The following is a 12,591-nucleotide window of genomic DNA, read 5'->3' as shown; positions in this document are numbered from 1 at the left end:
ATACATGTAAAATTTTAAGTATTTCTTCTCTGCACTTTCTGCAAATCCTAGAATATAGAGATTGCCCTCTTAAAGCTGAGAAATACTACCTGACCTGATAATTTTGGGAAAATCTTGTTTCCCCAGTGACACTTTACCTTAATGGAGCCTTTAAAATTATTTTTTGTAGCTGTCATATATTGAATACCTAATTATGTACTAAGTACTTTCAGAGGTTACAATTAGCTGTATGGTATAGATGCTATTTAATGTTATTATTTCTGTTTTTCTGGAAGAGGAGACTAAGGCTCCTAGGTTTAGTAATTTGCTTGAGTTCAAATAACTTGCCCAAGATTACGCATTTAGGAAGTGATGGGGCCAGGATTCAAGCCCAGGGCATCTGGGCCCAGGAGCTGGATCACTCCTTGGTGCAGTTTCCTATCTTGTCATAACCCCAGAAGAGGTCTTTCCTGTATCATCCACTGCCTGTCATATTTACCAGAATGAAGTAGCCAGAGATTTCTTTTGATCATAGTGCCAGTAGAAGGGCTAGGCAGTTTATCACTGACTCAGGAAGGATGATGATAAAGGGTGATCAGTGGGGTAATGGAAGGAAGGAGACAGAAGAAAAATGATGCAAACAAGTATTTTGGCCCTTCTGAATTGACACTGACCCTGTGTTCTTGCTTCCCTTTTTTAAGTTTTCACCTTTAAAGTGGTGGTTATTTTACCTGAGCAGAAGTAACTACAAAGTAGGGAGGGGAACCTGTGGTGTGACTCCTTCCCGCCCCGCCTCTTAGACCTCCCCACACAGTCCCTGGTGGCAGTAGGAAGCAGCGCTGGGCACCGCCCCTCGGCACCAGAGCCACAGGTGTAGGCAGCGTAGGGTCTTTCTGTGCCTGTGTCTCTCTTGGTGAGGCAGAAGGCAGCTCTCCAGTGTATTCCAACTTCCTCACGCATCTAGTTGAAATCAGCTAGGGGATCCACCTTTGTCTTCTCTCTAACTCTCTATCTGCACACATTTCCACTGTGCCTGTTGTTCCTGTGTGACATGCAGATGGTGGTGTCACACAGATGCAAGACCATTTGCTTGTTTCCCAGGCAGGCTATGAGGAAACCAGGTCAGAGTCCATGCGTCGTCTTTTGTTCTTATCATCTTTTCTCTGTTTCTCTCCTACTTTCTTTCCCGCTCCTTCTCTTTTACTCTGTCCCCTCAATTCAAAGTAGTGTTAAGGAAGAGAGAGGCTAGCCTTAACTGTGGAGGAAAAGAGTCAAAAGAGTTCAGAGACCTCTCTGGGGAGCCTTGTACCTGCGAGGGTCACATAGGTCACTTGATTCGGGTCCAGATGCTTTTTAAGGAGACATATATGCTGGAGACCCAGGGGACAGCGGGGCTGAAGGGGACTAGTTGGTAATAGAGAAAAAGGATCAGAGGCCTAGAAACTAAAGCTGATTTGTAATCCTGGTTGTACCACTTATTACGTGTAACATTAAGCAAGTCTCATATTATTCTGGGTTTCTATAAAGTGACTAAGTTTTAAGTTTCTCTCAGCTTAAACCTTTTATGAATATGAGATTGGGTGGTTTACTCCTCATCACTGAGATCACTCTAACTTTTGATTGGAGAGGGCATGAGAAACATTAGTTCTCAGATAATTTGATTTTGTCCCTTGCTGCTGCTAAGTCACTTCAATCGTGTCGGATTCTGTGCGACTCCATAGACAGCAGCCCACCAGGCTCCCCCGTCCCTGGGATTCTCCAGGCAAGAACACTGGAGTGGGGTGCCATTGCCTTCGTCCCTTAGGTACAGTGAAAATAGAGGGCGGGACTAAATGGCATTATGAGTTCCCTCCTTGGAGTCTTGGTTGCAGTCTCTTTTGTGGCTTCATTTATTTACCTTTGTTAAGTAGAGAAAGAGACAAGTGTTGAAGTATGAAAGTGAAAGTTAGGAGGAGGCTGAAGGATCATCCAGGAGTCCTGTCCCAGCTTAACGATGCATGTGAGGCCAGAGGCACGGTCTATAGGTTGCGAGGATTTTCTTGGTTCTTTTGTACCTTCTCAGCAGCTCTTGAGGATGGTATAGTTCTAGAGTAGCACTGTTTCTCTTTCCTTTTTTTTCCCCTAGTACCTCAACATGCTAAGGACTTGTGAGGGCTACAATGAAATTATCTTCCCCCACTGTGCCTGCGACTCCAGGAGGAAGGGGCATGTCATCACAGCCATCAGCATCACGCACTTTAAATTGCATGCCTGCACTGAAGAAGGACAGCTGGAGGTGAGAGCCCACTGAGCACGCCCCAGGAGGCCGGGGCAGGACCGGGAACGCAGGGAATGCTTGGTGCTCACTCGCTACGTTTTGGTCCTACTTGGGGTGGGGGAGAGTGGAATCAAAATTGTTTTGACTGGGATACCTGGGCTCTGGGTGCACACTGCTCCTTGCCTTCACTGGCTGTTTACATTGACTTTTATTCTTCTGTCAGTCTTTTCCATGAAATGCTATAGACATCTCTACATTTCTTTTCTGCTGCCTGGTTCAGAACCCATCTTACCTAAGCTCCCCAGCATTCTCAAACTTATGCTCTTGATTGTTCAGAACCAGGTAATAGCATTTGAATGGGATGAGATGCAGCGATGGGATACAGATGAAGAAGGAATGGCCTTCTGTTTTGAATATGCGCGAGGAGAGAAGAAGCCTCGATGGGTTAAAATCTTCACACCATATGTGAGTGATGGTTGGGGAAACATGCTTGGGGAAAGTAGATTGGGTTTAAAGTTCTCCGAAAGCTAAACGCATAAATGGAGCTGTAGGGATAACAGTCAAGATCTGAACCTGTTTGAATCCCCAGGTTCTTCTGTCTTTCCTTTAGATTAGCAGTTTCACTTTCCTCTTGACTCACAATTACCACTAGAAGGAGCCAGAGAATAGGAGATGAGCCAGGCCTGGGTTTTATGGAGTCTCTTAAGGTTGTTCTCAGGCTGAGCAAGTTTGGAAGGTGACTCTGGGTAGGAGTTTAAAGGAATGGTTTTGTGATGCCTGGTCTGGAGAAGGCAGTGAATGTTGCTTTGTCATTTTTCAGTTTAATTACATGCATGAATGCTTCGAGAGGGTGTTCTGCGAGCTCAAGTGGAGAAAAGAGGTAATTCTAAACAATCTTGAATTGACCTTTTCATCTTTATTTGTTTGTTTATAATGTACACTCCTTTATCCAAATACCTGGGACCCTCACTTCCATCTTTCTAGGAATATTAGAGACTGGTTATCCCACATGAGCCAGGGCACTCTTTGAGGAGTCTTAGTTAGAGATCAGTCATTCCACATGAGCCAGGATCTTCTAGGAGTATTAGTTAGAGACCAGTCATCCCACACGAGCCAGGACACTCCTCCAGGAGGATTAGTTAGAGACCGGTCATCCCATATGAGCCAGGATGCTCTTCTAGGAGTATTAGTTAAGAGACCCATTATCCCATATAAGCCAGGACACTTTCTAGGAGTATTAGTTACAGACTTGTCATCCCACGTGAGCCAGGACACTCTTCTAGGAGTATTAGTTAGAGACCAGTCATCCCACATGAGCCAGGATTCTCTTCTAGGAGTATTAGAGACCGGTCATCCCACATGAGCCAGGACACTTTCTAGGAATATTAGGTACAGACTTGTCATCCCACGTGAGCCGGGACACTCTTCTAGGAGTATTAGAGACCAGTCATCCCACATGAACCAGGATACTTTTCCAGAGAGGTCATTAGCTTTGGATGCTAAACCAGACTATGCAAAAAAAAAATCCCTGTTTCCCGTGTCAAGAGGGTGGCTGTTGGCCACAGGCTGTTCATCTCCGTGGCTTCATGGACCCTCCTCTACCTATTTTTTTATCAGTCGCCCTCCGTATTGTTCCTGGTCCAGAAGCGCAGTTGTACTTAGCTTTAGTCCTGACTAGATGAGATGTTAAAGAGCGTGTAGGATAACCAGGAGTGTGTGTGTGTGTGTGTGTGGTTTCTCCTGCTGCTTTCCTGCTGTCTGTACATGCTAGTGATGGAACAGAATTTAAAAGATTCTGAATAATTAGCTGCTTACTCTCCAAGAAGATGTTTTTGAGGTTCAGAAAGCAAAGTAAGGAATATGAACATTTATATTCTTGGTTTTTTAGGAAGCACACAGGGCTCTGGGGATCAGATCTGGATTCTCTCCTGACCATTTTTCTTTCTGTGATTCTGTTCAAATTGGCCTCCCTGGATCTCAGTTTTCTCATCTTTGCTTATCTGTGAGATTGAAAGACTGAGCTGGATAAGTTATTTCCTGGGTCCCTTCCAGCTCTAAAAGGCTGTGATTCTTGATGGAAAGTTGTATCCAGTGATGAGGCCCATCATGTCGAGTCATCCTGTCGTACATTTTCTGTGTGAGGGGTTGTCTCTGGATGGGAGGAGATGAAGACACCCGAGGCTTCCCAGTAACTCTTGTCTTTTTTTCCTTTCAGAACATTTTCCAGATGGCGAGGTCACAACAGAGAGATGTGGCCACCTAGCCTTTCATTACCCTGTTCCTTCTCTTCACCTTCATCCTCTTATCCCTTTCGTCTCCCATGTCAGACAGAGTAACCATTAACACAAAAGAAGAGAAAAAGGAAAAAAGTCATTATATTCAAAAGCCCTAAACTAAATGTCATTAATAATCCTTCTGAGTTTCATATCTCTGTAATTGAGCTGGTAGAGAAGAATAGATGGGTCAGCACCAGGAGTCAGCTGAGTTAAGACAGGAAAAGAAATAAGCCCAACCAATTCGCCAAAGGGATCTTTGTCCTTTCCTCTGGGCCTCATACCAACAGACTCTCCTTGTACTATATTTTTAGAACTGGAACTATGAACTCCATCCATTTGCACTGTTCAGACATATATATGTATGTATGTAAAAATTATATATACGCAAATTAGCTGCACGTATATACATATATATATTTCTTTTTAAATTTCATATTGATGGCAGTACCTTTTTTAGCTTGTGTTTTTACACACCTTTCACTAGAACTCATGATTTCTCTCTTGCTCTCTTTATTTTGAAACAAACTTTAAAAAGGAAAAAAAAAATTTTACAGGGAAAAATACCTCTCCTCATGAAGGACTCGAAAAGTTTACAACCTGCTCGGGTTTTCCCCCCTTTTTTGTATTGAATGAAGATTTTGGACCATGGGTTGCCATAGAGTCTGAGGAGCAAGGAGCATAGTTTCTTTATCTTCAAAAGGCTGCTGGGGAGGAGACAGAAGTGTGTTTTTCAAGGGCAGTGGGGCTGCAGATCTGCAGGAAGAGTCTGAAGACTTGGTGTGGTCTCTCTTGATTCCAAGACAACGTTCCTGGTCCATTTCTCTGTCTTCCACTCATGGCCTTTAGCCACATTCCACATCTTCCTGCTTCCTAAGGGCCCCCTGTGTGCTTTTCCAGCAGGCCTAGAATGAACGGGAAGGGGAGCTCAGGAGGTTGATGCCCAGACGCCTGAAACACTTCATGGTCATGATTGCCCATTTCTCTGCTGTTTGTAAAGCAGGGGTCGTACTCAGGACCAGAGTCAAAGCTGACATCTTTAGGCACAAAGATTGGACTTAGGTAGGGGAGGAAAGAAGAAAGGCGCTGTGTACGTAAGCTTCTTCCTACTCCGTTCCTACCAGTAACACCGTAACTGTTAGGTTCTCTGTGACTTCCTTAAACAACCATGTTGGGGAAGGATCTGACCATATCCCCAAGGCCTTGGGGAAACTTGGAATGGGTCAGTGATCTGAGCCAAGCAAAACCATAACCCGTCTAAGCCAGCTGAGGACCCAGAAAGGAACAGTAGGAATATGGTTGATTTGGGTTGGATCTCAACTTTTAATTAAAAGGAGATTGAAGGAAAATATTTTTGTCCCTTAAAAGAGCGCCTCATCCGACCTTGCAGTTAGACCTTTTGAGACCTAAGAACTGCATTCCTGGGTCTGGGGCCAGGGCTGACTGGGGGTTGAGAATGTCGCTCTCTCAAAGGCTGCCCTCCGGGCGTGAGAGCAGCAGGAGCAACATTCTCAACCCCCAGGCTCCAAAGAGATGGTGTTGAGAGCTCGTAGTCAGGCTCTGCTGTTTCTGAAACACATCTTTGAGCCTCTTTTACTTTTTTCCTTCTCTGCCTTCTGCACAAAAGCCCTCACAGAGTGGCATCTTTTGCTTTGTCTAACTGGGAGGCAACCATAGTTGGCTGTAGTCACTGAGCAGTGTTGGGGTGGTTTGAAGTTTCTGTTTCTGTAACTTGTTTCTGCAGATGGTTGTGAGGCACTTTACTTTCTCTCTCACTCTGTTACCCTGGCAGGCACTTGCCCCGGGGGGTGTGGTATCATGTAGGACATCCAGTCTTCCCTCGCCTTCTCCAAACCAGGCAGGATCGCAGAGTGCAAACTGTAAGGAGGCTGTGCTTAAAGTCGCAGAGAGAGAGCCCTGCCTTGGAGGCTTTGGCACAGAATTAACTTCTTCTGGCATAAGTGAATTTAATAATGAGCCAGAGGACCACGGGAAGAAGGTATGTTGATTGCCCACTCCAAGGAGCTGAAGAGGTTTTTGGCCCCAGCTCCGTTCACACTTTAAAAATAGCAGTTTGCTCCTATTCTGTCAGAGTGGGAGAGGAATGAACAAATCCTGGAGTCCATGGGAAGCCCAAAGGCTGCCCTGCAGATGTGAGAGCAGCGGGGGTGCTCTTAGCGTGTGTAGACGCTGTTCCCTCCCTCCGCCCTGACCTGGCACTCACTTTGCACTTGGAGATTGGGTGGGGCCCACTGGATGGTTAGCCTGTTGGGAGAATATGTTGAGGGCCAGCCCCTACTTGAGGCTGTTCCATTAACAAAGCCCCAGCTTGGGGAGAAGGGGAAGGAGGGAAGGCCCAGAGGAAGGCTTTCTCGTCTCTTCCATTCACAGCAGGTGTCTTGCGATGGAGGCAGAGGTCTCTGGGGCTGTGCAGCTCCTAGGGTCAAGCTCTTCTTTGCATGAAGCAGTGTTCGTGTGATACCCTTTCCCTATTACTCTGCACTTCCTTTCTCAAATCCCTACTATCTTTCTTAGTCCTGGGTTCTGCTCAGGGAGGCTTCTCCTCAGTCTTTTTTTTTGCAATTTGTCTCCAGGAAATGGAGAAGTCCCCCTGCGCCCTGCTTTGCCCGCAGCAAAGCCAGCAGGATTGCCCTGGTCTCCTCTCCTTTCACCCCCACAGAGAGTTCCCATCCTCTTTGATAAAAGCTCAAAGTTGTTAGGGGTCAGGAGAAAAATGCAGGCCCTGAGAAACCTATCTCTGTAGAAAGTTTCCCTTGGCCCGTGCTTTGGGTTTTCTGCTCTTTATAGTTTAATTTTACTCTCCATTTTTCTCCCCTCCCCTTGCTCTAGGTCTAAGCTCAGCACAGGTGTGTGCTCAGGGCAGCTCCTAGGCCTGGACAGCTCTCAGGGAGGAATTAGGTAAATGTTCAGCATCCCCATACCTGGCCCATCTGGTTTCATCCTTTGCCCAGGCCAGTAGCTTTGGGTCACTCTCTCTTGTACCTCTAAATCCAGTGCTTGGAGCAGCCGTATAGGGCTCTGATGGGAGGTGATACCTCTGTCTCTCATTTCAGAATTTGCCAACTCGGGGACCTGGCTCTGGAAGGCAGTTTTCTTAAAGGGGATGTCATCCTGGGTGACCGGAAGTCTCCAAACCTAGAGGGACAGCGGTGCCCTCCCTTCTGTCCTTGGTGTTCTCTGGATTGATTCAGCAGTAGAAACCATTTGGTCTGTTGGGCCCCAGCACACCTGCTAGGTTCCTTCCAGGTTCACTGTGTCACATTAGCTTCCCTTTGGGAGGGTGATGTGGTTGAATACTCAGAGAGGAGAGGGGGTTGGTGTGCGTCGTTAGTCCCCCACCTTCCGGTTTCACCTCCTGCCTTCCTCTTCCTCTAAACCTGAGCACGTCATGCCAAGGCTCACTCATACGCAGTGGCGTCAGCTCACTCCTCAGCAGTAATCTAGGATGTGTGGGAAGCTTAGGGTTCTGGGGAGGAACAGAATTGAAGAGGGGAGTGATGTGGGTGGAGGCACTGGCCAACTGCTAAACTTGGACACCAGTTTTATATCACGCCCCCTTTGTAAGCCAGTGAGCTGGGCTTCAGTTTTCCCCAAACCATGCACACTTTTAATTTATTTGAGAGAAACTCTAATTGTATTTTCACTGCAGTATCTTGTATTTTTTATTTGTGATTTAGGAAATGTGAAGAGAAAATACACAGACACATAATGGCTAACAGTGTTTCTTTCATTCCTTGTTCTAGAGCTAACCACTCTAAAATTGTTTGGTAATGTCACTTAGTGTAATTAATTGTAACATATTCTTTTAAATAAATTGATTTATTGATGAAACTATTCTTTGGTTTCCTTGACTACAAATCCTTTGGGTTGTGTGGGAAGAGGTGAAGAAGGATGTTTGAGATTTGAGTTTGAATGATCCATCTGAAGATGGGGAGAAACATGTAACTGGCTCTCCTGCACAACTAGTGAGGAGGATGTTTGAGAGCAGGAGTTGGGGAGAGGTGGAAGAAGGAGAAGGAGAAAGGAGAAGCTGGGAGGCCCCTGGTCCACAGTTCAGTTTCCAGAAAGTTCCTTCTCCAGCTCTCAGGATTGGTTGTGCCAGTTCACTGAAGCTCCACATTGACTCACAGGACATCTCTCCCTCAGCCTGATGTAGATAGAGTCTGGCAGAGCCCTTGGGACAGGTTTTAGCACTGTCCCCCTGGCCCAGCAACATGTACTTTCTTTTTCACTTTTCAAGTAACAGGAAACTTCCCTCTGGAATCTGAACCGAAAGGTACATGTCACCTCTAACGAGTCCCAGCTCTGTACTGTGTACTCGGGTGATTGGAGTCCTTCCTCTGCACACATGGTCTTGCATGTTTTAGCTCTTGCAGAAGAGTCTCAGCTGCTGTGGACTGAGCACCTGTACTTTAGAATCCTTATTCTACTCTGTGTGTTAGTTTCTGGGCTGAATCTGTTGTGAAAAGTTCAGCGTTTTTGTTTGGTTGGATGTTTTAAATTATTTTTATAGACCCTCCTATTTTATTTCTGTAATCGTGAGCCACATGCTTTTGCTCCTTGATTAGAGACCATGAGAGCAAGGAGTAGTTTGACATTTTGCTTGGCAGTTCGGGGAGAGACATTGCATGGGTCTCTCACTCAGCCGCCAGTACTAAATAATTGAAATTTGGTAGATATTAAAGTCCTTGATATGGGAAAGATTGAGGGCAGAAGGAGAAGAGGGCGTCAGAGGATAAGATGGCTGGCTGGCATCACCAATGCAATGGACATGAACTTAGGCAAACTTCTCAAAGTGGTGAGGGACAGGGAGGCCTGGCGTGCTGCAGTCCATGGGGTCACAAAGAGTCGGACACAACTGGGTAACTGAACAACAACAGATACTACTGTGTTAATTGGGAAAAACAATTTTTTATTTAATAAGGAAAGAATCCACAGAGGGGTAGAAAGTGGAACTCCAGAGTTAGAATAACAGAAGGTAAAGTCAAATATTGATTATCTACTTTGTGCAGAGTGTTGTGTTAGATACTGCAATAGATACAAAAGCAAAGTAAGAAACTCTCCTGACTTTCAGGCTCTTGGAGGAATGGCCGTGATCCCCAGCTGTGGAAGGTTAAGTGGCAAAAGGACTAGAAAAGATGAGAGAAAGATCTTTGGATGAAGCAGTTAAATCTTGATGAAGAAAATGGTGTTTAAAGTGAACTGTTTAGAAAGAGCAGGATTTCAACAAGAAGGCATTCAGCGAACCTCATTGATCTGTTATGTGCCAACACTGGTAATTGGGAATGAAAATACATGGGTTGGAGGTATCAAAATACTTGTCTAGACAACAACAAACAGTTCTGTTTGATTAGAATCTAAGGTGTGTATAGGAATAAAATGGAAGATAAGCCTCTGAAGAGCCTTGAATGCCAGGTAAAGTCTCTACATTTTTTTAAAGAGAATTTCCCCAGTGATCCCCCAGTTAGAACTCCACGCTCTCATTGCTGAGAACCCAGGTTCAGACCCTATTGGAGAACTAAGACCCCAGAAACCGCACAGCATGGCCAAAAAATAAAAAAGAGGAGTTTCATCTTTCATCAGCTGCACTTGAGAAACTTTGATGTTGCAGAATACATACACGGGTCGGTCAGTAGGAGACTGTCTTGATTAGTAAGTGGATGCAGTACTAACTTGAAATGAGGGAAATGAATATGAAAAAATTACGGAAGTAAAATCATTTACGATTTAGCATTAAACATTGAGTTTACTGGAGAGTAGTAAAAGATTCTCAAGGTTTCATGGCTCAGTGGCAAATGGATATATTTAAGATGTGAAACTTTGGGGAAGAAAATAGCTTTGGACCTGTTGCAGTTTAAGCCTGTGTGAGAAATGTGGATACAGGTGTCCAGCAGCTATTTCTTATTTGCTGAGCACCTCCTAATGTTCTGGGCACTGATTCGGATGGTGGGGACATGGCAGATGAGCAAGGCAGAGTAGATACCTGTGAATGAATTTGTAGAAGATGGATGTCTTCTCCGGAGAACAGGAGGGGGGATGTGGAGATGGGTGGGGAGGAAACTAGATCTCCAATGGGTGAGGAGAACCTGGACAGCGTGGGTGGCGGTGAGATGGAGAAACAGACGTAAGTGAGCGCGAGCCAGTAGGGCTTTGCAGTTGGGTTGGATCCGAGACCTGAGAGCAACGGTGTGACTGCAGTTTGGGCTGGGCCAGTTCACAGTGAGCCTCTACTGGAGCCTCTCCTGGAGGAGGATGGAGGGAGGAGAGGCAACACCGAAACAGAGTTCAGGAGAAACAGCAGGTTAGAAACACGTATCTGGCCATCATCTTCTTTGAGTAAAGAGAAGATGCAACCCCATTTATGAGGAGCAAAAGGAAGCTGACTACTCGGGAAGATAGACTGAAAGAGGAGCCAGAGAGGGGAGAATCTAAGAGCTGGGAGCTTGAGCCAGGGCTGCTCAAGTTCTCAAATTTGGAAAAGGGAATGAGGTTTGGCCAAAAGTGGGAATTGCTTCAGTCACAAACTCAAGCAACCAAGGCTGTGAAAGCCTTTGAAATTTTAGCAGGAGAATGAAAAGACAATGGAGAGCCTGAAAATCAGAGAGGGCCTCAAGCTACTGAAGAGTCCAACCCTAAAGAAGCGAGACAGCTTGTATTACATTCATGTATTTTAAAGATCTGAAAACACAGACGGGATGGGAATGCACTGAAGGAATGGTGGGACTTACCACATTCTCATCACCACAGCCCCCTCCCGACTGAGGATATTTTCCTAAATGTCTTTTTATCTCTCAAACTAGAAGGCTTCCCCCAATCCCTGCTATTAACCTGTCCACTCCACTCTTCTGCCTTAAGTTATTTTCCTTCTCTCTTCTCTTCATGCTGCCATAAACATTTGAACAGTAACTTGATTATTTTAGAAGAAACCAATGCGGTTTCCTCTTGTTTGGCTTGAAGGTAAGTGATCCTGTTGTCATCGTTTCCTATTTGTTCTGCATTTTATTTTGAGGCCTCTTCTGCTCAGAAGAAAGGTTAGTGAACTTCATCAGCTAACAGAACTACCTCTCCTTTATACCTTTCTTGCTAAGTTTGAAGCAGTATGATGTCTGAAAAATCTGTGTTCCTACAAGTTGCTGCTGCTGCTGCTGCTAAGTCGCTTCAGTCGTATCTAACTCTGCAACCCCACAGATGGCAGCCCACCAGGCTCTACCATCCCTGGGATTCTCCAGGCAAGAACACTGGAATGGGTTGCCATTTCCTTCTCCAGTGCATAAAAGTGAAAAGTGAAAGTGAAGTCGCTCAGTTGTGTCTGACTCCTAGTGACCCCATGGACTGCAGCCCACCAGGCTCCCCCGTCCCTGGGATTCTCCAGGCAAGAACACTGGAGTGGGTTGCCATTGCCTTCTCCAGTGCATAAAAGTGAAAAGTGAAAATGAAGTCGTTCAGTCGTGTCCGACTCCTAGCAACCCCATGGACTGCAGCCTACCAGGCTTCTCTGTCCATGGGATTTGCCAGGCAAGTTAGGAGCCCCCTTTTCTGTCTCAGGTGGCCTCCTTTGTTTTGCCATCAAAGGGCCTGGAGAATCTTTGCCCAGATGTTCTGATTCCTCAGAAGAACCCTGTCTTCTTCATCCCCATCCAACCTGACTCGCCTAATACTTCTCTGGAGAAAAACTGGCTGCAGCCTTGAGGGAGGCGGGACAGCAGCAAGCAGTGACAAGCAATGAATGCTGCCTTCCCTGTTTGTGTGAAGAGAAAGATGCCAGGAAGGGGAAGCCTTCCTGGTCCCCTCAATCCCCACATCTCAGGAGATCCCAGCTGTCAGTAAATCACTGGAGGTGCCTTTTGGTTTAAACCCAACCTTCCATCTTTCTGTCCTGACCCAGAAATTGTTGCAAAGCTACAGTGAGCAGCTCGGGAAAATTCACAATATTAATTCCAGCTCTGGTGACCTTCTTCCTCATGCACACCTCATCCCATCTCTGACCACGTGCACACACACCCATGTCTCTGTTGGAGATTTCATATGCTGCGGACTTGGCTCAGAATCCTGAGTAAGTCC

At 45.8% G+C, this 12,591-nt stretch overlaps 1 protein-coding gene across 2 annotated transcripts in view; it reads left to right on the top strand.

The window, feature by feature from the left end:
- SNX27 (sorting nexin 27) overlaps positions 1-8,364 on the top strand; it is a 79,526-nt gene extending 71,162 nt beyond the window's left edge. Inside the window, exons 9-12 of one of the 2 annotated variants that reach the window (XM_010803021.4) lie at positions 2,105-2,254; positions 2,573-2,701; positions 3,057-3,116; positions 7,584-8,364. In XM_010803021.4, the coding sequence (XP_010801323.1) occupies positions 2,105-2,254; positions 2,573-2,701; positions 3,057-3,116; positions 7,584-7,628 (384 nt within the window). In that variant the 3' untranslated portion in view covers positions 7,629-8,364. Of the gene's footprint in view, positions 1-2,104; positions 2,255-2,572; positions 2,702-3,056; positions 3,117-4,451; positions 5,059-7,583 lie in introns of those variants that run through there. The other variant, NM_001098956.2, reaches the window with a different exon arrangement.
- Positions 8,365-12,591: the final 4,227 nt, after the last annotated feature.

The sequence above is a fragment of the Bos taurus genome, chromosome 3 (assembly GCF_002263795.3).
Source record: "Bos taurus isolate L1 Dominette 01449 registration number 42190680 breed Hereford chromosome 3, ARS-UCD2.0, whole genome shotgun sequence".
NCBI classification, from domain to species: domain Eukaryota; kingdom Metazoa; phylum Chordata; class Mammalia; order Artiodactyla; family Bovidae; genus Bos; species Bos taurus.
This window is presented reverse-complemented; position numbering and strand designations above follow the sequence as displayed.